The sequence below is a fragment of the Pelodiscus sinensis genome, chromosome 5 (assembly GCF_052426305.1).
Source record: "Pelodiscus sinensis isolate ZL-2025 chromosome 5, ASM5242630v1, whole genome shotgun sequence".
Classification (NCBI taxonomy): Eukaryota; Metazoa; Chordata; order Testudines; family Trionychidae; genus Pelodiscus; species Pelodiscus sinensis.
The window spans coordinates 123,434,967-123,462,179 of record NC_143056.1 but is presented as its reverse complement, the minus strand read 5'-3'; the positions used below and the strand labels follow the sequence as shown (position 1 = coordinate 123,462,179).

Genomic DNA, 27,213 nt, shown 5'->3' with positions numbered 1-27,213 from the left:
ATATCAAGATAATTAACAATGGGTGAAACAAAATAAACAGTATGCTCTTAAAAGTAGGGGAGCAGCCTGTAAAAATGTTATACCATTGATAGGCTGTCATTTCTTTTTCAGACTTAGCAATTTTTAACATATCTCCATCAGCATGTAATATTTGAATGACACATTTCCCTACATTCTTCTGTGTCTGCTCGAAAAACCAGGTCATCTTTGTTTCTGTTAGTAAGTGATCAATTAAATCATGTCAGCCTAGGCCAAGAACAACAAAGAAGTTTACCAAAGTAGTTGTTATTGTCATTTGTGCCTTCTTAACCTTTGGTAAATAGTGTGATTGCTAGTATATAACAGGGGTGTCCAAACTTTTTTCAAAGAGGGCCAGATTTGATGAAGTGAACATGCGTGAGGGCCGACCATTTTGCCTGACTTTCTTTGAACCATTAAAATTAAATGCAAATTAACTATTTTATGCAAAGTTTATTGCAAACGGCATACTTTTCATTTCGTCACATGGATGACAAATCTAAACAGGTGTTAAATCACTCTGCCTTTCATATCTGAAGGCCAGATGAAAAAAAAATCCAGGAAGCTGAAATATATGTCAGGAACATTGTAAAGTACATTACATATTATTGGTAATAAAGGTTGTCTGTCAACTTTTAAGTTCAAAAAATATGAACAGGAACATAACACCAAGTATATATGTTGTGTCCAAATATATTTATAACTGATTTAGACCAACTGACATTAACTGAGATTTTACAATGTATTCATCTCAATACATATGGATTCGTTGGGGGCCATAAAAGATAGATATTGCCAAATTACCTGTGGGGCCGTATTAAACCAGAACATGGGCCGCAATTGGCCCGCGGGCCGGACTTTGGACATGCCTGGTATATAACATGCTGGCATTACATTTATATTTATTCACTGATGACTGGCTAATACTTTCATTGTCCCAAAATACATCTTCCCAGGATGTAACACATGCACATTGTTCATTATGCAAAAACGCATGTTACATTTGTTCCAAACACATGTTCCCAAGGATGTGTCCATACTATACGGTTCTGTGATGATAGGCAGGGATAAACATACCCATTTCTGAGGGCTCCAATCCTTATACCCTCGAGTTTCCAATAATTTCTGCTCTTTTCCAGCCCACTGACCTATAAACCAGGGTAACCAAAAAGATCCTATTGTCAATTTTTGGAGTGGGTTTACTTTCCATGTTTCTGTCTCCACAGACTGTTGGTGAGCAATTTTAATAATGATCTCTCCTGTTAATAAATCAGGCTGAACCATACTAGAGACAAATTGTATCCATTCATATTTAAATGTATTGAACAATGACCTTTTTCATTATTGCAAAAGATGTGCCAATACTGTAATATTTCCATATATTACCCAATACATTTCATATTCAAGGGATGCGAAGCTAAGACTCTGTATTTCAGAGCATCCTGGTGCTAAGGTAGTTTAGATAGTGTCCTCAAAGGAACCTTCCATTTTAACTCTTACTTTCCTGTGATTTTGTATTTCTGTAATATTTGTAAAATGAACCTTAAGTTCCATTTCACTTTCCCAGGCTTACCTACTAGTCTTTCCTAGTTTTAAAATTCAGCTTGTGTTTTTACACCATTTCACGAGGATTACTGGATTATAATAGGTCACCCATGACTGATTGACAGTAAAAACTTAAAAAACAACAAATGGTATGGTAGCACTTTATAGACTAACAAAACATGCAGATGGTATCATGAGCTTTCATAAGCACAGCCCACTTCTTCAGATGACCAGAGTTTTGAGTTTAGCATGTGCAGACCCAAAATAAATAGGGGAAAAGGGAGGGGAGGGGAACCATTTTAAAATCTTGGTACATGGGTAGAACTGTATTCTTTCCCATAATTCCTCTAATTACCTGAACAGGTAAAACCTTTAGGTACAGATAAAGCCAACCTTTACCCTGGAGTTGCATTGTCTTTAAATTGAAATTGTGGTGATTGAGTGGTGTCTCATATGGATCCCTGGAAGTTCCTTTAGTCTTTCGCTGATCCACTTGTCTTCCTTCTTTCCCTATTACAGTATCTAGATATGTAACTTGAGGCTCTACCAGTTGTGCCTTTTCTAGGCTTTGAATCCCATTTCTTGAATAAGAGCTAAAACTTTTTCTTTCAGCTCCTTCACTCGTGCCTCAGTTTCTCCAGATAGGATGTCATCTAAATACAAAAATACACGCGATCTCTTGCATGGGTGCTCCACATTGCTAGCTTTGAGCTACATTAGTTAACATTTTCCAAGCAATACAGCAAGCCTCGCTCTCTGAGATTCCTTCTGCCTCTTTGTCTGGAGGCACTGGTTTCTGTAAATACAGTCAAAATGCTTGTTAATCCTTTTCTGCCTAATGAACTATTGTTTAACACAATATACAACAATGCTAGCAATAAGACAAACACCCTTTTTGTATCTGTTTTCAGATTTTAGTACTGTACATACACAATTTCTTTCCTACTTAGGGTTAACCTCTTATTTTTAAAAGCTTCAGAGGAGTAGCCAAGTTAATCTGTAACTGGAAAAACTTAAAAAATAACAAATAGTCTAGCAGCACCTTAAAGACTAACAAAACATGTAGATGGGATCGTGAGCTTTCATACCCACAAAAGCTCACAATACCACCTACATGTTTTGTTAGTCTTTAAGGTGCTGCTAGACTATTTGTTATTTTTTAAGTTTCTCTTATTTTTAGGTTTGACTCCTTTTTTCACCTTTCTGGAGGATCACAATCTGAACTTTTTTGATTTCAGGTAGTTTGTTTGCTGAGCAGTTATATTTATTATCTGCAGCTGCCAGCTAGATCATTTGCACTAATAGACACTTTCATAGCTATACCCCAAGGCCAGGCCTCCTCGCCCACCACCAGGACTCACTAGGCCGATCCCCCCCAACCACGACTGGCTACTCTGCTGGGCCAGGCTGGAACTCACCAGGCTGGGGCTCCCTAACAGCTGCTAGCCCAGCCAGGGCTCCCAATCCTGACCTCCAGGGCTCTTCAGTCCAATAACATCTGTTGTCCAACAAGAACATTGTTGCCGGAGCACAAATTTTGCCCAATCAGAGTGCCCTATTTTTGGGACGTTCAACCTGTAGTTGTATATTCAAAGTATGCCTCCTCAAGATGGATTGATGATATGAAATCTACTTTTGAGGTAACTGCTAGGGTAGACTACATTGTTATGATTTCCTAATTCCTATATTATCCATTGCATGGGCACTATATAATAAAGAGAGTTATTTTGAAATAACTCCCTAGTGTAGACCAGGGCTATGATTGAATATATACTAACAGCGCCACTACACTTCCATTTTCTGATCTGAAGGTTATGTCAGAGAAAGGCTATTTTTATTGTGATTGCTCAAGTGAAAGAAATAGCTTCTGAAGCCTGTAATACCTCTGAGGTAGCCTCTTTGTTCTTATAAGGCCAGGTTTATGACTACTAATATGTTTATAATTTACCAAATACTCTGTCAGGATGGCTGAATCCTTGGAAATGATCAGCCATGGAAAAGGAGTCCCAGTCTCATTTGATCAGTGTTGTGGAATTTCTTAGCCAGCCTTTCTAGTCACCAAGGTACAATTGTTCCAGGCATTACACAAACACAAGCGGGTAGCTATCTCTTTAAATTTCACGAAGACATTCAGTTTAACATTAGAAGGCCTTTGAAACCTAAGTGGTCAAGAACATTTCTGACCTCATATATTGCTAATGTAACCCTTCTGCCAGGCCGAGTTAATAGCAGCAAGGGCCGGGTTCAGTATCTAGGGGTCTCCTCCCAACAAGGTAATACAACACCGGCTCGAGCCCCCACCCAGTGACCTGTGAAATCTTACATACACCTCTGGGTGCCTCAAAGAGGCAATTCTTCCCTTCTCGCAAGCACAGAGCCTCAGTATAGCAGCAAACCTTTAATAACATGAGGTTATTATAATATATAATCAGCATTAACTTGGGAAAACACCACAACTTGGATTCATAGACCAAACATGAGCAAAGGCCCTCCCCCCAGCCACGAATCCCCCAAAGTCCCAAAGTCCAACACCACAAAAGTCTCTGCCCCAGGTCAGTGCCGCCCTAGGGTTCAAAAGTTCACCCAGCAGGGTTTTACCATCCCAACCTGGAGGGGCGGAGATTGATATACCTTACGTCGTCCGCCGATGGCTCCGCCTCTCCGTAGGGTTCTGCCACTGCTGTCAATGCGAGTCACTCTGCCACACTCCACCTGTTGTCCAGTGAGCTGCCTCAGCTGTCCCACGAACTGTCCGGCTCCACCAGCCATCTTGGTCCACGCCCCTAGCCGCCAGCTGGTTGCTCCTGCAGCTGCTCCAGTGGCTGTCTGCTGCCGCTCCTACCAGCCGCAGGTCGTCCCCACCAGCCACTCTGCTGTCCACCTGCACCCACCGGTCGTCCCCGTAAACCGCTCTGCTGTCCGCCTGCACTTGCTGGTTGTCCCTGCAAGCTGCTCTGCTAGTAGCTCAGCAGCATAGCGCCAGACTCCCCACAGCAACAGTGATTTCAGCTCTTCTGCAGTATAGCGCCAGGCTCCCCACAGCAAACACTGATTTCAGCTCTTCCGCAGCATAGCGCCAGGCTCCCCACAGCAAACAGTGATTTCAGCTCTTCAGCGAGGTCAGCTCATAATAGAGGAGCCTCAGTGCTAGTGCTCCACTGGCCCACAGAGAAATCAACTCTACAGCTCCCAACTAGACTCCTAATGGAATCCAAATTAACTCACAATGGAGAGAGGAGGAGGTGCAATTTAGGCCCTCAAACAGGGCCCCACCAGGTACAAGAACCTGTCCACAGCATCTCTCAATTTGATTGGGTTTGGAACTCATGCCCCTTGTATAGCGAGTGCTACTTAGTTTATGGCAAATCCCTCTGTCATAAACAGTTCCACCATTCCATGGTCCTTGATTCGCATAATCAGGGTAACAACACTTTCATCCCCCTGCCTCAATAACAGAGAAACTGGGGATCCCACAGTGGCCAAAGTGACCATTTGGGCTGCTGTGAGCACATACTAGACAGGGTGGGTGTGTCTATGCAAATTGGGATCAGCCCCTGAAGCCTCTTTATACCACTCGCCACAGTTCACCACCAGATGTCAGGGTAGAGCTTACCCGACCTCGCTTACACTAATCATAATATAAATGGTGTGGTGTCACTTTTTTGCTGAAATTTCTTGCTATCATCCATCAAAGTAGACCAAGAACGGTCTTAGAGTTCTTATCTAAAAAAAAGACACCCCCCCCCTTTCAGTTAATATTATGCATTTATAAGGAATCCATTGCTGCATGGCCTTTATAAAATAATTATAAGTATTGTTTTCCTTCAAATGGGTTGCATTAACATATTAATATACACAATTGTGTTAACTTATAATTATGTAAATTAGTATTAATTAGTTTTATAGCACTATTGGTATACTAGGTGCTTTAAAAGACATATTCAAGTCACTAGGAACGTGCCTTAAAGTGTAATGTGAATAATTGATTTGACTAATTAAAAATAGGATTTCTTTGTTCAATCATTTAGTAAGTGGAAGGAAAGAGATATGCTGTTGTATTAATTAATTTTATTGCCATTGTATTTCAGACATGTTTTATTTCTATGGATGATTTATTTGAAGCTTTTGATAAGTTTTTGGAATGCCCATCGTTGGAATACAAAATATGGTTAAAACTTGCTCTGGATATCACTTTCAAAACTTTCAAGGAAAACCTTGCTTATCAGGTAAATAATCTACTGTTGCAGTAATAATGACAAATATATATTAATTTGAAGTCTGATTCTGCTACACAGGGCACTCTGCTGAAAGGAAGTTCTGCATAGTAGCCTCCCTGCCTTTTGCACAGAAAGGGAGCTCAGCCACCATAGTAGCAGTATGACTAGATCAAGTGGAGGATTATCCAATTGTCCAGGAATTCATACAAAGAGAGCCAGCATGACATTTCTTGGGGTTATCTGAAGCCATGTTTCTCAACTTGTGGTATGCATACTCTTAGGGGGTATGCGAGAGAAATCTGGGGGCGGGGGGGGGGGTATGGGAACATACATGCCTGTGAAATTGAATGTTCAAGGCAGGAAGTATTAGCAGCCGCTCTGCGCAGATGCCCCAGTGCCTGGAGGGAGAAGCGCGTGGCTGCAGCGGTGGTGACAGCTCTGGTGAGTCCCAGGCATTAGGTTGGGGAGGGCTGGGGGTGCCTGGCTCTGCAGCAGTGTCCTTGCCAGGAAGGTCAGGGAGGGACAGTTGCCCCCGAGCGCCATGGTAGGGTGGCACTGGGCTGGGATGGGAGCGCACAGCCCCATGCGGCGAGCCTGGCGTTGGAGGGCCACTTGCTCCTTAATGCGTGATGGTGGGAGACGGCAGAGCAGAGGCTGGATCGCGCCCCCTGCCTGGGTCCCAGGAGTGGACGGCAGGACAGGGGCTAGCCAGCTGATGCCCCATATGGGCAGAAATGATAGCAAAAACAAAGAAACCACATACCATTGCTGAGAAGCTTGTTAATCCAGCTTCTAACAGAATAGCTGAAATTATGTTTAGTGAAAAAGAAGTCGTTAAAATTTAAAATATCCCACACTCGAACAATACAATAAGAAGAAGAATTGACAAGGTGGCAGAAGACATAAAACAAATTACTGAAAAAATTATTCAGAAGAAACAGTTCACTTTACAACTTGATGAATCAACAGATATTTCCAACTGCACACAATTAATGGTGTTTGTCAGATACATTGACGATGAAGATGAAAAAGGAATAAGTGAGCAAATATACTGCTGTAAAGAATTCAACATTAAAATAACGGGGAAGAAATTTTTAACTTAAATGAATAGATTTTGAAACATGGATTATCATGGGAGTGGTGCATATCTGTGTGTATAGACGGAGCAGCAGCAATGGTAGGTCGACAAAATGGTCCTATTGCTCGATTAAAAACTATAAACACTTCAATAAAGTAGACTCATTGTATCTATTCACAGAGAAGCATTGGCTTCAAAACAGTTGAATAAAGATTTAAACTGTGCTAGAAATTGCAGTGAAGACAGTTAACCTCATAAATTCGCTGGCTCTAAATTCACGTTTTTCAGTGGCTGTGCTGTGATATGGGGCCTGAACATTTTACTTTATTACTTCATTCCAATATTCGATGGTTGTCATATGGAAGATTTTTCAACCGTCTATTTGAGCTAAAGGCTGAAGTTTCAGTTTTTCTCACAGAAAACAGATCCGAGTTAGTATAAAATATTCAAGACGAATTATGGATTTACAGATTAGCCTACCTTTCTGACATATTTGATAAAATCAATAACTTGAACCTACAGTTACAAGGTTTTAATACAAATATCTTAATCTTGCAAGATAAAATACAAGCATTCAAGAAAAAATTAGCATTCTGGAAAAATAATGCTTTATCTTGAAATTTTATGTTATTTCAATATCTTTCGGAATTTTGTGTGGAAAATGAAATTATTTTAGATGAACATGTCAAAACATCAATAAAGGAACATTTAACAAATTTGGAAGTAATTTTTTAACAATATTTTCTGAGCTTTGATGAAGCTGAACATAGGCAGAAGCTTTGGATTTTGAATCCGTTTAATGACAATGCTATTGAGAAAGCAGGGATTTCAGAAAAAATGAAGGAGCAACTTTTTGGAGCTTTCTGTTACTCATATACTAAAGATTCAAGACATGGGACTTAGCGACATTCCCATATTCTGGCAGAAAATGAAAGGTGAATATAAACAACTGAGTAACGTGGCTCTCTCAGAACTCCTACCATTCGCATCAACCTATTTATGTGAGGCAAGTTTTTCGGCTATGACTGAATTAAAAACTAAATTAAGAAAATCGTATGTCTTCAGAAAATGATTTAATTGTGGCCCTTGGCAGTTTGAAATCTAGGTTTGAAAATTTGATTTGATCCAAACAAGCTCAAATTTTGCATTACATTAATTATGAGTTTTCTTGTAATTTTATTGATCATTGTTCATTGCTGTTTGTATAAAACTATATACATATGTATGTATATGTATGAATAAAAAAATTGGACTTATTTTATGTTCATCTATTTTTTTTTATTTATCCTTTCCACACAATCATAAGTACGATGGCAAGTTTATTGCTTATAAGCATTTTTTTCCAACCAACCAGTTACGATTAAGTTGTTAAACAAACGTGTTGCAATGGTAGAAAAAAATTTAGCGTGTTGAAAATTTTAGGTACTGGGGTACTTCATTTTTTTTTAAACAAAGGGGTACTTTATAAAAAAAAGTTGAGAAACACTGATCCAGACCTACAGTCCCTCCACCGTACGGCTTGGAGTTTCCATAACTAAGCCCAAAATGGGTTCTCACTTTCACGCAAAACAGAACATCTTTTTACCAGTTTTCCACTCAAAAACCTCACCTTATCCCCTGTGAACAAAGCCTATGTATCCTGGACGTCAGACAGGCACTTATATGAACATAAGAATGGCCATACTGGGTCAGACCAAAGGTCCATCTAGCCCAGTATCCTGTCTGCCGACAGTGGCCAGTAACCAGGTGCTCCAAAGAGGGTGGACCAAAGACAATGATCAAGCAATTTGTCTCCTGCCATCCTTCTCCAGCCTTTGACAAACAGAGGCCATGGCACCATTCCTTACCTCCTGACTAATAGCCTTTTATGGACCTAACCTCTATGTATTTATCTAGCTCTTTTTTAAACTCTTTTATAGTCCTAGGCTTCACACCAAGAACCTGTAGTTGTCTGCCTTGTTGTTTCCGAGAAAATGTATTGCCACTAACTGGAAAGCTTTCCATGCCGTCTTTTCCTTGCCACGCAGTGCATGGTCAAATGCATCATCTCGAAGAAGTTCACGAATGAGAGGACCAACAAAGACACCTTCCTTTATCTTAGATTCGCTTAACCTTGAAAATTTTCCACGGAGGTACTTGAAAGCTGCTTGCGTTTTGTCCATGGCCTTGGCAAAGTTCTTCATCAGACCCAGCTTGATGTGTAAGGGTGGTAACAAAATCTTCCTTGATTCAACAAGTGGTGGATGCTGAACACTTTTCCTCCCAGGCTCCAATGACTGTCGGAGTGAACAATCTATCTTGATGTAGTGGGAATCTCTTGCACGACTATCCCATTCGCAGAGAAAACAGTCTGTGTATCCAGTCTGCAGACCAAGCAAGAAACCAACAACCTTCAAATCGCCACAAACCTGCCACTGATGTTGGTCATAGTTTATGCACCTCAAAAGTTGTTTCATGTTGTCATAGGTTTCCTTCATATGGACTGCATGACCAACTGGAATTGATGGCAAAACATTGACATTATGCAGCAAAACAGCCATGACTTCTAGGAATAACATGATGCAATTCATATCATGTATGACGCAATACCAGCTTCAGATCGCATCATTCATTGTTTTGCCTAAAAAGCAAATACTGTCCAAACCCAGTAATAGATTTATTCATAGATCCAGTCAAAGATGTATTTTAGTCATTTCTGGTTTAAATTGAGATCCCTTCCCTTTATAACTCACTTATCCTCCGCCATTCGCAAGTCAAGGGTCATATATACTGACCCAATAGCATATCTTGAAAACTAGAGCCAATCAACAATTTTAAGCATCATTTTTGTTCTCAGTGACCCAGAATTAGTAAAGTTTGACTACATTTATTTCAGAAACATTTTGGCTGTAGAGCAGTGTAATTGAAATCCCCCATTATTGAGTTTTTTATTTTGATAGCCTCTCTAATCTCCCTTAGCATTTCAACTTCACTATCACTGTTCTGGTCAGGTTGTCGATAATAGATCCCTACAGTTATATTCTTATTATAGCATCCATAGTGATTCTATGGAACATGATGATTCATTTAAGATTTTTACTTCATTGATTCTAGATTATCTTTCACATATAGTGCCACCCCTCCACCCGCATGACCTATTCTGCCCTTCTGATATATTTTATATCCCGGTATGATTGTGTCCCACTGATTGTCCTCGTTCTACCAGGTTTCTGTGATGCCTATTATATCAATCTCCTTTAATACGAGATACTCTAGTTCACCCATCTTATTATTTAGACTTCACAAACCCAACTATCTATGTTTCTAACAATCAAGTCACCCACTACTAACACCTGCCTCTTCCTAACAACTGACGTTCCCTCCCGCAGAGAGGTATCCGCAGTGCGAGAGGATACCATAACATCCTTTGGAAGGAGGGTCCCAACTATGGGATGGTTTCCCTCTGCTCCCATTGAATGCTCTCTTCCCCTGAGCCTTTCATCCTCCTTAACAGGGCTGGGTCTGTGAGACTGGAGGCGGGACGGTACTACAGTGTCGCGGAAAGCCTCATGAACATACCTCTCTGCCTCCGTTAGCTCCTCCAGTTTAGCCACCCTGGCCTCCAAAGCCCAAACTCAGTCTCTGAGGGTCAGGAGCTCCTTGCACTGAGTGCACCCATATGCCACTCACCCACAAGGCAGGTAATCATACATGTTACACTCGACACAATAAACAGGATAGCCCCCACTCTGCTGCTGGGCTTCTGTCTGCATTTTCTCCTATGAATAAATTTGATTATACACGTGGTTTTTATTTAAATGTTTGGGATATAGATTATAAAAGTTTTACCTTTAAAGAAAGTCAGACGTAACTAGCGCCCTCTAAGCGCTCCCTCTCAAAACTCCCTCCTGTTAGCAAGCTCCCTGGTCGCCTCCTCAAAGGGTTTATAAAGCTCTGGCATTCCTGATAGCTCCTCCCTCTGGCTACAGCTTGACCAATGAGCAAAGAGTTTTATATTTGTTACACAAATTATATAGATGATCCACACACTTGTTTGTGGTGGTTGCAGAAAGGATGAAAGGGCTCCCAGTTTCCATGCAACACATCTCCTCTTGGATCACTGTTTGTATTCGGACCTGCTATTCCTTTGCCAAGATTATTCCACTTAACATCACAGGTTACTTTACAAGAGCACATGCCTCATCTGCTGCATTCTGGGCTCAGGTGCCTCTCATGAAGTTCTGCAGGATGGCAACATGGTCCTCTCTTCACACATTTACCTCGCACTATGCCATAGTTTATCAGGCCACTGAGAATGCATAGATGAGCAGCACTACAATCTGCATTTCCAGATTATAATCCCATCATCTACATAAGGTTTGGAAGTCACCTAACTGAAATTGGTAGGAACAAACACTGAAAGAAGGAAAAATGGTTACTCACCTTTTAATTGTTGTTCTTTGACATGTGTTGCTTATATCTATTCCTTACCCACCCTCCTTTCCATCTGTCTGAGTAGACAGCAAGAAGGAACTGAGGGAGGGTCGGGCTGACAGAGTTATATATAATGCATGACTCCAGAGACTCCCACTTCCAGCCCAACAGATAGCTACTAGGAAAAAACTTCTGAAAGCTGTGCACATAGTGCATGGACACTAACCAGGGTAGATATGAATAACACATCATAAAGAGCATTTACATGAAGGTTTTTTTTATAATATGAAGTTTAGAGAGTGTAACTTTCTCATCTTATCAAACAGTAGGTTAAGAGTGATTTGATCATTGTATACGGATACTTACATATGGAAAAGATATCGGAGAGTGAGGGGATTTTCAGCCTTGCTGACAAAGATACAACATAGAATCCAATGGTTAAGAGTTGAAGTTGGACAAATTCAGCCTTGAAATAAAAAAAATTACCCACCTTTTATAACTATTGTTCGATGTGTTGCTTGTGTCCATCCAAATCCTACCTGCCTCCCCTCTGTTAGAATATTTTGGCAAGAAGGAATTGAGCAGGTGTTGAGTCAGCAGGGACCTTTGCAAACTACCATAAAAGCACCACTCCAGAGGACTCCACATTTGACCTAATGGGTACCACTAGGGAAAAGTCTTCCAGTGATCATGCATGCACATGTCAAAGCACAGTTATGGAAGGTAGGTAACCCTCTTTTAGTGAGGGAGGCTATATTCTGGCTTTCTGTAAGTAGGGATTGAACTCTGTAGGAATGAAGAACCATGGAGGTTGGTAAGACTGCCATATATTTAGATAGTTCAGCTAGAAATGTGAAGTTCTGGATATTTACATAGCCATATTGGAACCATTTTTGCTATGCCACATTATCTGCTTTTATTTAAGAAAATGTACATGAGGAGGTTAGCTTCCTCTGCATGCTACTGTTTGCATTTTTTTATAGCCCTGGTCCCACTGCATCTGGTAAAGCTAGCACTGATATGCATGTGGTAATTAGGAGCCTAAATACCTTTGAAATTCTCTGCCTGATAAATTGCAGCAAGGCTGGCTAGAATCAAAACCTTTAGCTCTAAATTATGTCTTCTTCCAGACCAACTTTGCAAGTTTCAAGGTATGAAGGAAAAAGTAAAACTTTCAAACTGAACAGCAGGAAAATTATTGTGTCCGTGTTGACAACTTTTCCTTAGGTTTCAGTAGACTCTCTATTTTTCTGTGAACTAGTTTCACTGACAAACTGATTATCAGATAGGATTCCATTCTCAAAACTATTTATGGTGAATATAGCAACATCTGTAATGTATTTTGGCTATTTTGATTTTCATTTTATGGAATATAATTTATTTTGAACAAATCAAATGTTTCAAAAATGAACAGTACAAGGCTTTTTGTTATGTTTTGTATGGAAAAATACATATTACATGACTTCTAATTGCAGGATTGGTCATACAAGATGTGTACAAAGTTTCCTAATGTTTATGTGATGGATGTACCAACCCACAGCAAATGTGATATTTATGATGGAACCATGGATGATGTTATTCTTGTACATGGAAGTGTACAAGATTGTCAACAACTACAACCTTATTTTGCACCCTGTATTTTACCTAAAACCTGCCATCAGGTAAGAAGAACTGTTGTTTTAACAAGTCTACAATATGAAAAAAAATGCTTATTAAGGAGTGTCTACACTCTCAGACAGCTCTTTGTCCTCTACAAAGTAATTATCAGAGCACCAAAAATAAAAGGAGTGTTATTAGATGCTTTCAGATTCTTAGAAAATAATGAGAAATACTCCTCCTTTCAAGTGGAGGCCATAATGTAAAGCATAGATATTTTAATCAGGATTCTTTTTGAATGCATTGTATGGTTAGAGATGAGCTTTTGTTCAGTCTCAGTTTAGAGACCAACTTAATTAATTTAAAACTTAATTATTTTAAATTAATCTAGCATATCAAAACACAAAATTGAGGAAACTAATATCCATGCTACAATGAAAACGATGAGGAGTCCTGTGGCACCTAAAAAACTTAAAAATTTATTTGGGCATTAGCTTTCTGGGATGGAGCCCACTTTGTCAGATGCTCCAACCCATAAAAGCTTATGCCCAAATAAATATAATGTACCACAGGACTCCTTGATGTTTTTGCAGAAACAGATTAATATAGCTACTCCTCTGAAACATGATACAATGAAAACACTCATGTAACTTAATGCTCCTTTTCCACTATATTTGCTCTACTTAATAATTGTGAGGTCATATATAAAATTCCAAACAAAAACACCATATGTGTAACAGTTAAGATACAGCATGTACAATCTATCCAAACATGGAAAAAAACCTTTGTGAAATCCAGTGACATCAAACACACTATACAGCCATTGCAGTTCTTCATCTGATCCCGTTTATTATTCATGTATACCATCCACAGCAAATGGCCCACCAAAACATTTACAACTCTGGCTCTAGAAGGATATTATTTTATAATTTTATTTTTCCCCATCTGTTATCTACAGCCTTTTTTAAAAAACCATTGATTCACACAATTAATGATATTCATGACCACATATGTTATTATTTAATATAACAAGAGTTCTAAGGGATAAAAGATACTCCTCTTATTCTATTACCAAAGTTATCTTTAATTTTGTATTTTAATTATGGTTTTCAGCATACTATTTTTCATTAAAGTTTGTCTTTGTGCAAGGCTAGAATTGCAGAGTATCTGAATAAAAAAAGAGTAAAATTTTCTTGTATGCTTGGATCACCAATAATTTCAAACCCATTGCTACAAATGAAGAAAATCGTTTGCCTTTTCATTTATTTACTTTTGCATGACCACATGAGGGTAGAGTTAAAGTAGTTTTGGTTGGGTGTTTGTTTATGGATGTAATTGATTTTCTACTTAAAGTTTGTGCTTTTTATTAATTGTTGATTGGCTGTGATTTAGTCTGTGATATTCATTGTATTTGAGCACAAGCTAGTGTTGAATTGGAATCTCACTGGATTTTTTTTAAGTGTTACACTATGCAATTATGAATATAAATAAAATGCAGACATTGAGTTACACTGAAGTTTAATTTAAAAATTAATTTAGAAAATGTTTATTTCAAGTTTATAAAACTATATAATTAGTAGATTTTATTTTTATCAAAATATTTAAACTATAAAAATGGTTACTCACCTTTCATAACTGTTTTTGGAGATGTGTTGTTCATATCCATTCCAAGCAGGTGTACCAGCTACTCCAACAGAGGGGAAGAAGGGTAGGTATTGGAATGAATATGAACAATACATCTCGAAGAACAGTTATGAAAGATGAGCAAACATTTTTCTTTTTCACGTGCTTGTTCATATGCATTCCAATAAGGTGACTCACAAGCCTAACCAGTAGGAGGTGGGGTCGGAGCCACGAGCTGATTAGAGCACTGCCCTGATGAAGACTTTATTGTCTCTGGCCTACTTGGTGATTGCATAATGGGCAGAGAACATGTGGACGGAAGACCATATCGCCACCCTACATATCTCATGCATTGATGCATTGGGACGTGAGCAAGCAACACTGTGTATGAGACCTGTGCTCTAATACAATGCGGTAATTGCCAGTGCAGGAACTCATGCAAGGTTGTAGCATTCACAGATTCAGGAGACTATCCAGGAGGAGATCCACTGCGGTGACACAGGGTGGCTTTTCCTCCTATCTGCTACAGCTACAAATAACTGTGCAAACTTCCTAAACAGCCTTGTCCTCTCATTGCAGAAAGCCAATGCCCTGAGTATGTCTAGGGAGTCTTTGTTCCCAAATCCTGGAGTATGACTTAGGATAAAACACCAGAAGAATATGTCCTGATTGATATGGAACTGAGAAACCATCTTTGGAAGGAACTCAGAGTGAGACCTTAGCTGCATCTTATCTTTAAAGAACACAGTGTAAGGGGGGCTCTTGCATTACAGCCCTGAATTCTAACACTCTCTGGGTATGTCTACACTAGCACCCTCTTTTGAGGGAGGGATACAAATGTAGCAAATCGAAATTGCAAATGAGGTGGGGATTTAAATATCCCATGCTTCATTTGCATAATTGCGAACTGCCGCTTTTCTGCAATAGCGCTATTTAGGGACATCAAACTCAGTCCCCGCGGGTTTATTTTGAGAGAAAACCTTTCCCTCAAAATAACCCTTAAACCTCACTTTTTGAGGAGTAAGAGTTATTTTGAGGGAAGGGTTCTCTCACGAAATAACCCCGCGTGGACCAAGTTTGATGTCCTGAAATAGCGCTATTGTGGAAAAGCATCAGTCGGCAATTATGCAAATGAAGCGCAGGCTATTTAAATCCTTGCTTCATTTGCAATTTTAATTCTCTACATTTGCACTCCTCCTTCGAAAGAGGGTGCAAGTGTAGACATACCCTCTGAGTCTTATGGGTGAATGTGAGAGACTTTGGAGCTTGAAGTGAAGGAAATAGTCATGGACATGTGGGAGCAGTGCTAATACAGAAGACGAATCAAGCTGTGACGTCCAAACAGAAAACCTTTTCCACTTAGCTAGGTAGGTAGCCCTTGTGGAAGGTTTCCTGCTGACCATGAGGACCTGCTGAACCTGATCAGAGCAGAAAATCATAGAATCATATGGTTGAAAGAGACCTCAGGAGGCCATTGAGCCCAATCTCCTGATAAAAGTAGTGCCAATCCCAACTAAATCATCCCACCAGGGCTTTGGCAAGCCTGACCTTAAAAACCTCTAGGGTTGGAGATTCCACCACCTCCCTAAGTAACCCATTTTAGTGCTTCACCACCCTCCCAGTGAAATAGCTTTGCCTAATATCCAACCTAGACCTACCCCACTACAATTTGAGACTATTCCTCCTCGTTCTGCCATCTGTCACCATTGATAACAGCCTTTCTCCATCCTCTTTGGAACTCCTCCCCACCCCTTTCAGGTAGTTGAAGGCTGATATCAACATCCCCACTTCATTTTTGTAGACTAAATAAACCCAAATGCCTCAGTCTCTCCTCATAAGTCATGTACCCCAGCCCCCAAACATTTTTGCTGCCCTCTGCTAGACTCTCTCCAATATGTCCACGTCCTTTCTGTAGTAGAAGTCCCAGAACTGGACACAACACTCCAGATGTGACCTGACCAGTGCTAAATAAAGGGGAATAATCACTTCCCTAGATCTGCTAGGATTCAGCCATGGATCTTCGAAGCTGTGAAGTGTAAGGATTCAAGGTTTGGATGATAAATGGCCTTAGTCTTGCGTCAAGCCTGGGTAAAGAGGAAGTGCTATTGGCACTTCCAGTGACAAGTCCAGGAGAAATGTGTACTAAAGCTGTGAAGCCAGGCTAGCGCTATTACTATGACCTGTGCTCAGTCCCTCTTGATTTTTAGGAGTGTTCTGTGAACCACTGTAATTGGTGGGAAGTTGTAGAGAAAGTGACTCCACCATACAAGGCATGAATTGCCATAGTATCTCAGACTGTGATTCTGAAATGAGCAAAACAGGTGATACTTCTTATTGTGATATGTGGCACATAAGTCCACTTGGGAAGGGTCCCACCTTTGGAAGAACAAATTGGCCACATCTGGATTATGTTTGTGGAAAGACCTGATGTAATGGTCCGCTAGCTTGTTCTAAGTAAGATTCTATCAGTGCACTGAATAGTCTATACAGAAGGCTCATAGGAGAAGGGCTTATCTGCGCAGGAGTGAGGAATGAGCACTCCTGTTTGTTGATGTAGAACATTGTCATTGTATTGTCTGTCATTACAGATACACAGTGTCCCACTATGAGTGAGTAAAAGGTCTGGCATGCTTTTTTACATGGGAAGTTACCTGGCCAGTCCCTACCAGTTAGGGAGGTCACATGACTTCCTAGGACCAACCACTGCTAAGACTTAAAGGACCAAAGGGGCTGCTTATATATGATTGCCCAGATATCGAGGCATCCTTGATGGCTTTCCTTTGTGCATTTAAAAACCATAAACCATTCCATGTGCCATATATCTAACTTTACACACAAGAATGATAGATACACCAAAGTAAGATATACAGACCCAGTGGATTAAGACATTAAGATTGATAGGTTATATGAGGCAATTTGTTACAAGCATCTTCGGGTTATGCATATTTGTGTCCATAAATCCATTTCTTAAAGCATGGGGGAAGGGGTCCGTCATAGCTTGTGCCTGGCATACTGAACTATGTAGGTGCAAGTGGCCATGAGTCCGAGAAGTTTGAAGCTGTTCTTTGCTGTCGCGGTGGGGAACAGTGAGAGGTTGTGGTGATGTTGCTCAAGGCCTGATATCTGGACTTTGGTAGATAAGCCATGGCTTGGATCAAATTTAAGACCACTCTTAAAAAACTCTGTCCTCTGAACATGGGATAGAACAGATTTTGCCTCATTCAGAAGAAGGCCTAAGCTGTTGATAGTTGCTCTGACCAACTGGATTTGCATCTCCACATTATATCTTGAGCAGCCTTTGATCAACTAGTAGTCCAGGTATAGGAACACTTGCATGTGTCATTTGGATAGTAACACTGCCACAACTACCATGCATTTCATGAAGATCTGAGGGGATGAAGACAGGCCAAATGGCAGGACCATGAATTAGTGGCTGATGCTCATGACAAATCAGAGATATTTCCTGTGATGTGGAATGATAGCTATATGAAAATATGGGTCCTTTAGATTGCAGCATTCTAGTCCACTGGATACTAGTCCACTGAATCGAGGGATGGGATAATGGAGATGAGGAATACCATGTGGAACTCGAGTTTCTTCACAAACATGTTGAGTTCTTGCAGGTTGAGAATGAGCTTGGCCTTTGATATTAGGAAATACTGAGAGTAAAATCCTTTGAGCCGATGCTCCTGAGGAACCTCCCCTACTGCCCCTAGAGATAGAAGTGATTTCACTTCCTGTATAAGGAGTTGCTCATGAGAAGAGTATCTGAAAAGGAATAGGAAAGGGGGGTGGAAGAGTGGGAAAGAGGGAAATTGGATGGAGTATCTCCTCTCTACTGTGCCAAGTACCCAATGGTCCATGGTAATATGGGACCCGGCAGGGTAAAAAGGGTGTAGTCAGTAAAGGTAAGCTCATTTGAATCCAGAGGGGGGACTGGTACATCATCCTCGAGCACACTTTCAAAAGTCTTGTTTAGAGATGGAGGAAGATTTATGCAGGCTAAATCCTTGGCCAGAGAAAGGATGGATGATGTCATTTCCTGCCACTACAGAATTTCTTATGGGAAGAGTCCTGGTGGTTCAGAGACTGGTATGATAAGCTGTGGGCTGCAGTCTAAAATGTCTGTGTTGTGGGGCAAGGATGAGTATGATCAGGGCCTTCAAAGAGGCCCTGGAGATTTTTAAGCTATGAGTCTCATGTCTGTTTTTTCCAAAAATAAAGGTAGGCCCCTTGAAAGGCAAGTCCTGTAGAGTCGGTTGGACCTCTTGTGATAAGCCAGAGACTTGTACCCAGGAATTTCACCTCATAGTGATTCCTGTGGCTAGCATACACATCCTAAGTCTCTGCTCATGATCCTTACATGTCCGTGGTCAAAAAGTCTTGCAGATGCAGCACTTATCTTTTTTATGGCCCTCACCTAGACACTTTGAACAGTTGGTATACTGAGTACTTTTAGGCATAAACTTGCCACAAGACTGGCAAGACTTGTACTTTGGGAACTGAGATATGTCCTGAAATGAGGAAAGAAAAAAGAAGAGTTAAATCCCCTTAACTATCTTACTAGTATATCTACACTATAACTACAACTACTGAAACTATGTATAAAAAAACTGCTGCTGGAAGTGCTTCCTAATCACAAGAACAGGAGATTCCCGCTGCTGTGACCAGTAAGAAGGAACTGGGAGACTGTAGGGTCAGCAAGGCTATATCTCAAGTTCCACTTTCTAGACTTGTCAAGTATGCAGGACTTTTAGGAATACCTTAGCGAGTCAGTAAGAACTACAACAGCTCTCATGGGCTTTTAAAAGAATGCATGGACTGAAAACTGGAATTAGGGTGGGCAGGCTATTGGCCCATGGGCCAGATCTGCTCTGACAATCCTTTTAATCCAGCCCACCCAATTCTTTGGCACAGAGCAGCACCACTCAAAGTGCCAAGCTGCTCCCTGTTGTTTTCTCCACTGTGGGAGGGTGGAGGCTCCCACACCCCAGCAGAATTTCTCAGCTCCTGTTATACTGGGGGCAGGAGCAATTCAGCACAATTTCTATGTTCCCATTGACCAGTTTCCAGCCAATAGGAGCTGAGAGATTTTGTTGGGGGGGAGGGGAAGGGGAGGAAGTGTCCAAATGTTCCCTCCCACCCCAGCACAGACCATCTCATGGAACAGCCAGTGAGGGGCTATTAGCAGGCAGGGAAGCTTGCTTGAGAGTGCTGTTGACCAAGAGCAGCTATGGTAAGCACCTCCTAGCCAGATCCTGCTTCTGACCTACCACCCCCAATTTCCTCCCAAACCCTGCATCCCTTCCAATGCTCTTCCCCCATGCCAGAATTCTCTCTTGCACCCCCACACTCTCCCAGATCCTGCACCCTAATCCCCTCTCCCAAACTTTATGCCCTCTCCCTCTCAAGCCCCTCATAGACCCTGAACTCACTCCTACATCTATCTCTCCTCCAGACCAGAATCTTCTACTGCACTTGTACTGCCTCCCAGACTCTGCACCCCAATCTCCTGCCCTCAGGTCATAATCCCCTCCTTCACCCAAACTCCCTTAGACCCCATACTGTCTCCTGCACCAGTCCCCTACTGCATGCTCTTCTACTACACCTATACTGCCTCCCAGACTCTGCACCCCAATCTCCTGCCCCACGCATGTGAAATTGACAAATCAAATTTTAGAACAGAGTGGGGATGAAGGGGGTAGGTTAGTGTCTGTGAGGTAATGGCATAGGGGTGATAATAGGGGAAGTTTCTGTGAAGTAATGCCATTAGGGGGTGATAATTGGAGAAGCTATCTTTGTAATGGATGAGATAGAGTCTTTGTTTAAACCCATACATAAAGAGTCAAATTTAAGCATGAATGACAATTCTGAAGCTTCTCATTGAAGTCTGGAGTTAAAGTCTCTGTGAAGCAATATGCATGTTTTAAGGTCATTGAGGGAATGGTCAGTCTGGTTGAAATGGCAGGCAACAGTTTTCTCTCTCTGAGAGAGTCTTATGTCTGTTGTGTGTGCATTGATTCTTTGGCGAAGTGTCTGAGAAGTTTGTCCAATGTCCATAGCAGATGGACACTTTAGGCACATGATGGCATAAATTATATTTCTGGATGAACAGGAATATGTGTCCTTGATCTTGTAACTGGCATGGTTAGGTCCAATAATGGTGTCAGCAAATATGTTGACAAAGCTGGCAACAGGGTTTGTTGCAAGAGAAAGTTCCAGGCAGGGTTGGTATTAGTGTGGTATGTCCTGTGGTTGTTGGTAAGAATCATCCTGTGGTTAGATGGTTGTCTATAGGAGACTATGGGTCTGTCTCCCAGAGCCTCTCGGAGTGTAGTATCCTGTTCCATTATAGGTTGTAGTTTATTGATAATGTGTTGGATGGGTTTAAGTTGGGAGCTATAGGTGATGACAAGTGGTGTTCTATTGTTGGTTTTCCCAGGTCTGCCTTGAAGTAGATGGTTTCTGGGTATTCGTCTGGCTCTTTCAATTTGTTTTTTTATTTCTCCAGGTGGGTAATTGAGGTTTAAAAATGCTTGGTAGAGATCCTGAAGTTTCTGGTCCCTGTCATCTCTACCAAGCATTTTTTTGATTATATCACTCTGGTATATATGGTTGTTCCGATTTTCTTCCACATATTGATCTGAGGAAGTTGGTCTGGCCCACAAAAGCTCATCATCTAATAAACCATCTTGTTAGTCTTTAAAAGTCTACATAGTTCTGTCTTTTGTTTCAGCTAGACCAGACTAACACGGCTGCATCTCTATCAGTTTTCTGTTGATAGCCTCATGTCATTTGCCTCTGTTGGTGAAGACATGTCTTTTATCGCTGTTACAGTGTTCCTCATTTAAAATCAGAATTTGCCAAAATTTACTATAGGGCATGAAATGACTATGCTACCTCAGATAACACTATGTGCTAACTGATGGCAACTGATGAATATTCTAGTGTTTGGGAGAAGTAGGTATTAATGCAGGGCCAGCCCACAACATTTTGGCACCTGAGACGGGGAGTTCAAATGATGCCCCCATGTCCCCTCACTTGGGCCAAAACTTTGAAAGTTCTCAATTCTGCCTTCTTCCTGTTCTACTCCTCTTATGGTACTGTAGAGAGAATACACATGTACCAGCAGCAGACACAATTTTCTACATTCTGGGTCCTAGTGGCACCCCCCCACACACAGTCTGGCACCTGAGGCGGCCACCGCAGTTCGCCTCATGATAAGGTATTAACGGGACAATGTTAGATTGGAAGAAGGTCCGTAGTAGGGTCCCACAGGGATATATTCTGGAATTGGTGTTGTTTACTATCTTTAGTAATGATCCTGGATGTAGGAATGAGAGCATATTAATCAAATTTGCAGGTTATACAAAGTTGGTCAGGGGAAGGGTTGCAAATATTGTGAAAGACAGAACTAAAATTCAAAAGGATCTTGATAAATTAGAGAACTGGAGTATATCAAAATTCATCATGAACAAATGTAAGATCTACACTCAAGGAAGAAAAAAACAAATGCAAAAATACAGAATTTCTCTCTCTCACACACGCATATACACTCTGAATGCATAGGCACCTAACAATTTCTTAATGAATATTTATTATTTTGTATTGATGCTAAATCAATACGCAGTTGTTGATTATATATTAAAGGGACTTTTCTGTTATTCACAAGGGGGTCTAAAGCCTGCAGATACTATACAAAATGTAATCAATAGTTAGATTATGTACTGTGTAGCAATGTGAATTGAAGAAAAAGGCTGGATGAAATTTTCTGGTGATATTCCTAAATCCATCTTCTGAATGTCATTAACGTGCAACTGCAGAATGAGCTTTTAGAGTCAATGGTGAGGGATAATGCATTTTTTTTATGCTTTAACAATTATACTTTGGGCTGGGAGAAAAGTGCAGATGTTGGGATAAAGGGGGCACTGTGCAGAAGATAGGGGCAAAGCTCACACATTGCAGGACTAGTTGTAAAAGGTGCACAGCATGGGGGCCCAGGGGTTGGCCCATAAATGCAGGCACAGTGGGAGCAAGGCTTGGTGGGAGTGTGACTAGGTGCCAAGCTGAATGGTTTTCAGGGTGTGTGGAGGGTCCTGCACCTTGTTAATTATCCCTTGTTTTGGTATTTTTTCTTCCATGACAATTTCATTTTATATATGTATATTATATATGTGTGTGTGTGTGTTAGTAACTGGTGGGTGCCATGGTGGCAATGTACAAACATGCACATATGATGTGAACATTGGTGCACAAGGCAAAACTCATTACACTTATGGGTGGAAAAATATTAAAGGGAACACTGATCAACAGCTCCCAAACCAAAAAAGTTTCCCACCCCTCGTTTAAAACTAGATCCGAACAAAGAACATTTTCTGGGTAGAAGAATGGGTGAATTTCAGATGGTGTTAAACTTAGACTGAGTTATCATAAAAAAATGAATCAGTAAGACTGTGTCTAGCTCTTTATGCCTCCAACATATAATTTGGACAAAATGTAGTACAACCAGCAGCAAGAACTACAGGAAGGATGAAGACAGGTAATACACAAGCCCAAAATGCAATGCATTGATTGGATTTTGTAAGGGGATTGTAGTGTTGTGGTTTTCTATACTAAATTTTGGTTCTCATGATACTTTAGGTACAAGGCACTGCTGCAGTAACAAAACTGCTAATTGTACGAACTGCTACCAGTGTGAAGAGGAAGAGTAGTAGAAGATGTAGTAATGTTTGTCAATACCATTCATCTATGCGGAGACAAGGTGAGGAAGAATTTTTGGCTCAGATTCATGTAATTGCTTGTGTAAAAATACATGATATTTAGCACTTAGTTGCAGACAAATGAAACATTGGAAGTAGAATACTATTGGTGACATAGCAAAAACTGAAGATGGAAAAACTAAAGTATAATTGCCTCTCCACACCTGCTTCAGTCAAACACTAACTTTGGTCTGAACACAGAGGTAACTGAGGGCAATTCTACATTACTGAATAAGTTATCCAACAGGTCACTCAGAGGTGTGAAATCTCCCTTCCCCCCCCACCCCAGTAACACACGTTTTCCATTGGGGTTGTCAACAGGAAAGCACCTCCCACCAATATAGCTTCTGCATCTTACAGAATTAGAATAATTATACTAATTGGGGAGCATTCCCTCATAGGCATAGCAAGTCTTCACAAGACACTCTACAGCAGTACAGTAGCACTGATGCTGCATAGTAGTATAGATTTGCACTGAGTGAAAGGTGATGGCCAGCATTGAATGGAACAGACATAATGGCCTTTCCTGGCATTTATCTATGCATCTGCTTCCTAGCCACCCTTCTGTTTCAGCCATCAATGAAGGGGCAATCTGTATTCTGACAAATCTTAACTTTTGAGCAAATGACTTTTCAGTCTTAATTATACTTTTTAAAATTATGTTTTACATTTTAAAAAAGATCACACACATTTTATGTTGATCTGTAACAAACACCTTCCTCCATGAGTCATCAGTAGGGTTATGTTCCAGAGAGCAGCTAATAAAGCAGGAAACATTATACCAATAGAGGTTTACATGTGTAGGAGTAGCCCCATTTTAGACAGTCTAAGGACAAAAAAATTGTCAGACTGTGTAGTTACAGCTTGTCTGCCATGAGGGAGCAGCGTTCTACTCCCCAGCTTGTATAGTCTCTCAATGGGGAACGAGGCCTTATTCTCTTGCTTGTTTCTCTGCTGTCTTGAGTTTGACCTCCAGTGAAGTGCTGAGGTAACATCAGGAAGCAATGCATGTGCAGTGTAATGTTGAGGGGTTTGGCAGGAAGTAAACAACAAACTATGCAAACCACACATGAAAACTGTGAAAATGACAATTACAAGGGACTTATAACCCATATCTAAGCACATCCCATGGTATTGACATGTAAACTGTCTATCCCCAAACCGGTTGCCAGTATAGGGCATACGAGGCACACTGGTTTCTATTAATCCCACAAATCACCAAAGTTTAGGCCAATTGAACTTGAATAGATTGTTTATGTAATATAGCTAATATAGTATTTTCTTCTTGCATACACAGCTACTGTTGGAAATACTGTGAAAACAGATGGTAGCAATCAGCATTCACTACGCCCAGATGCTGTAAGTTTAAAACATACCAAATATAAATCTGTTTTTGAAACAGGTACATTAAGAATACTGTACAAGACAGATACAACAATAATTTTCACTCTTTAGGAAATTATACTCATTTTTATATTTCTAAAAAAGCAGTCATTACAAATGTCTAAGTGTAAGCAGAAGAACAGGACAACATAAAAAGATTCTTGCCCTCTTTATATAGTGTAATAGATAGTCATTCCTTCATGCAGGCAAAGGCTGAGACATAGGTGTGCCCTAGGTCCCATGAGGAGCAGACTTCGGCTATCAGCTAAACTGAAGATCCTGTAGTAGAAATTCCCCAGCTTCAGATATTCCATTGTTGTATATATGGACAGGTGAAGAATTAAACTAATTATATAGTAAAAATGTTTAATGATACCGACAAACACCCCTTTAATATGCTTTTAACAAGTCTTAAAAATCTTGCTTATTTAAATCTTATTTCTTCCTTCTCGCAACTCCAAAAAACTCTTGATAATCTCTCTATATAAAAATACTTTTCCCGTGGGACAATGGAGTGACATCACCACGTCAGTCTGTCCCACCTGTCTCTTCCTTCCCCTTTCTCCAGTGCTCAGCTGCCACACTGCAGCCTCCCTCCTCCTCATTCCCCAGGGGCTAGGGGAAGCACATGGGGCCTGGTGAGACCCGGAACTGGCCCCGTCTCTGGTGGCCAGAGGGACAGTGTGGGGCCTGGCCTTGGAGCTCCCTTCCCTCCCCAGCAGCCAGGAGTGAGGAAGAGCCAGAGCTAGGGAGGGGAAATGGGGGGGGGGGAAGGGGCTCAGGGCCAGGGCAGCCTCAGATCTTGCCTGGCGGGGAGAGGCAGAGGACTCAGCCTGGGCCCTCCTGGCAGCCGGAAAGCAAGCCAGGCCTACCTTGGCCTGGTCCACTTACTGCCCCTCTCCCCTCATAACAGCCAGAGGGAGAGATCCAGACCAGCCAGTCTTGGCCCAGCCCAACCGCCCCCAGCAGCCAAAGAGAGCCGGTCCATCTGTGGCCTCAGCCTGGTCCAAGTCCCAGTGGCCAGAACGGGAGAGTCAGGGCTGGTCTGGGACAAACCAGACTTTCATAAGGTCCTTAATCTACCCATTCTTGCAGTGCTCTGCTCATGACAGGAAAAAGACAGTTTTGACAATGAATGCTGTTAACTTTGGGACTTACTAAAGAAGGAGCCACACCAATAAATGTTATAACAGAAAATGTGCCAGCTTCTGAATGATATAGGTGACAGTAGATACTAGCTAAGGTGGTACCCCTATAGCCATCCTGGAGTCTTTCAAAATCCATGGATCCAAAATATGCATATCAGCATATAATTTACCACTTTTGCTCATAAGGTCCTTGTTCAAATCACTAACTACATGGCAGGGAATAAGAATCTCAGATTCCTTATTTTTTCCAATTTGCTGGGTTTTCTTCCTCAAGCTATGCTAAGTGAATATTCCTCCTAAACAAAACACTTTCAGACTAAAGAACTGCATTTTGATGACCTTCCAAACATAGTTCAGTACTTGCTTTTTCCCCAGTGATTTTTGTGAAGGGCAGAAAATATATGGTTTCCTGGAGGCAAGGATGTTTAAGTGCTAGGAATTGATCTATAGGAACTAGTTTTCCAATTTAATATGCTGAATTGCAGTTTAGGGGTGGAGGGTGCGACAGCCACAGAACTGGATGAAGCGTTATTAGTTATATTTTTGTTTCAAATTACAGAAAGGCCATATAGTGCGTGTCATTTCAATTCAAATAATGCAAGAAGTATTTTTAAAATAATTGCACTCTTCATACAGGACACTGATGTGTTAACTCCAGGACAGTCCATCAGTGTGTCAGTCTTGTGAAGGGTAAAAGTGCACCAGTATCATCCACCACCACAGGAGAAAGTTGTGGAAGCAGAAGAGGTTAGAGTCTATTAGAACCAAATACCCTAATGTTATTTTTTTTAATATAAGTGATTTCCATTTTTATTGTGAAATCTAGTTTGTTCAGATGCATCTCCTTTAGCATTCTATACAAGTTTCATTACAGAATTGAATTTTCCTTAGAATAGAGTAGCATTAGCAGTACAGAATTTACAAAGCTATATTTATACTTTGCTAGTAAACCTTTCAAAGCTATCAAAATGTTTCAGATGTTTTTAGTCTATATGTAACTGACACCATATAACGATATTAAAATTTTTAAGAAATAAGTTTGTACACAGCACCTCATTTGCACAAAGCACTTATTTGCAGTAACCTAGACCCATACTGTGCCTTAGTGGCAGTTGGTAAAAGGATTGTTTTCTGATATTATCAAGAAGCCATCTCAGTGGCTCTGAAGGCTACACAGATCTGTTGAAAGTCTTTCCTACATTACTGCAGGACAATATCAGTCAATGGGAGAACTTCATAATGAAAGCAAAATTCAAAACCTACTTAATCAGTAACAAGAAAAGTTAAACTTGTATTAGCCCGTAATGCATTTGGGTTATCACAAGGCAGCAATGGTAGTTGAATTTTTGTTTCTAGATAAGATTAGATATAGAGGGAACAGAGAAGGGGACCGAAGACAGAATGCTAGGTACAGCCAAAAGAACAAAAAAGTG

General features: G+C 40.8%; 1 protein-coding gene across 1 annotated transcript in view; it reads left to right on the top strand.

Moving 5' to 3' along the window:
* LOC112547202 (solute carrier family 9 member C1) overlaps positions 1-26,556 on the top strand; it is a 384,240-nt gene extending 357,684 nt beyond the window's left edge. Inside the window, exons 23-27 of the mRNA XM_025188925.3 lie at positions 5,652-5,789; positions 12,747-12,932; positions 23,131-23,251; positions 24,547-24,608; positions 26,417-26,556. Of these exons, the coding sequence (XP_025044710.1) occupies positions 5,652-5,789; positions 12,747-12,932; positions 23,131-23,251; positions 24,547-24,608; positions 26,417-26,467 (558 nt within the window). The 3' untranslated portion in view covers positions 26,468-26,556. The remainder of the gene's footprint in view (positions 1-5,651; positions 5,790-12,746; positions 12,933-23,130; positions 23,252-24,546; positions 24,609-26,416) is intronic.
* Positions 26,557-27,213: the final 657 nt, after the last annotated feature.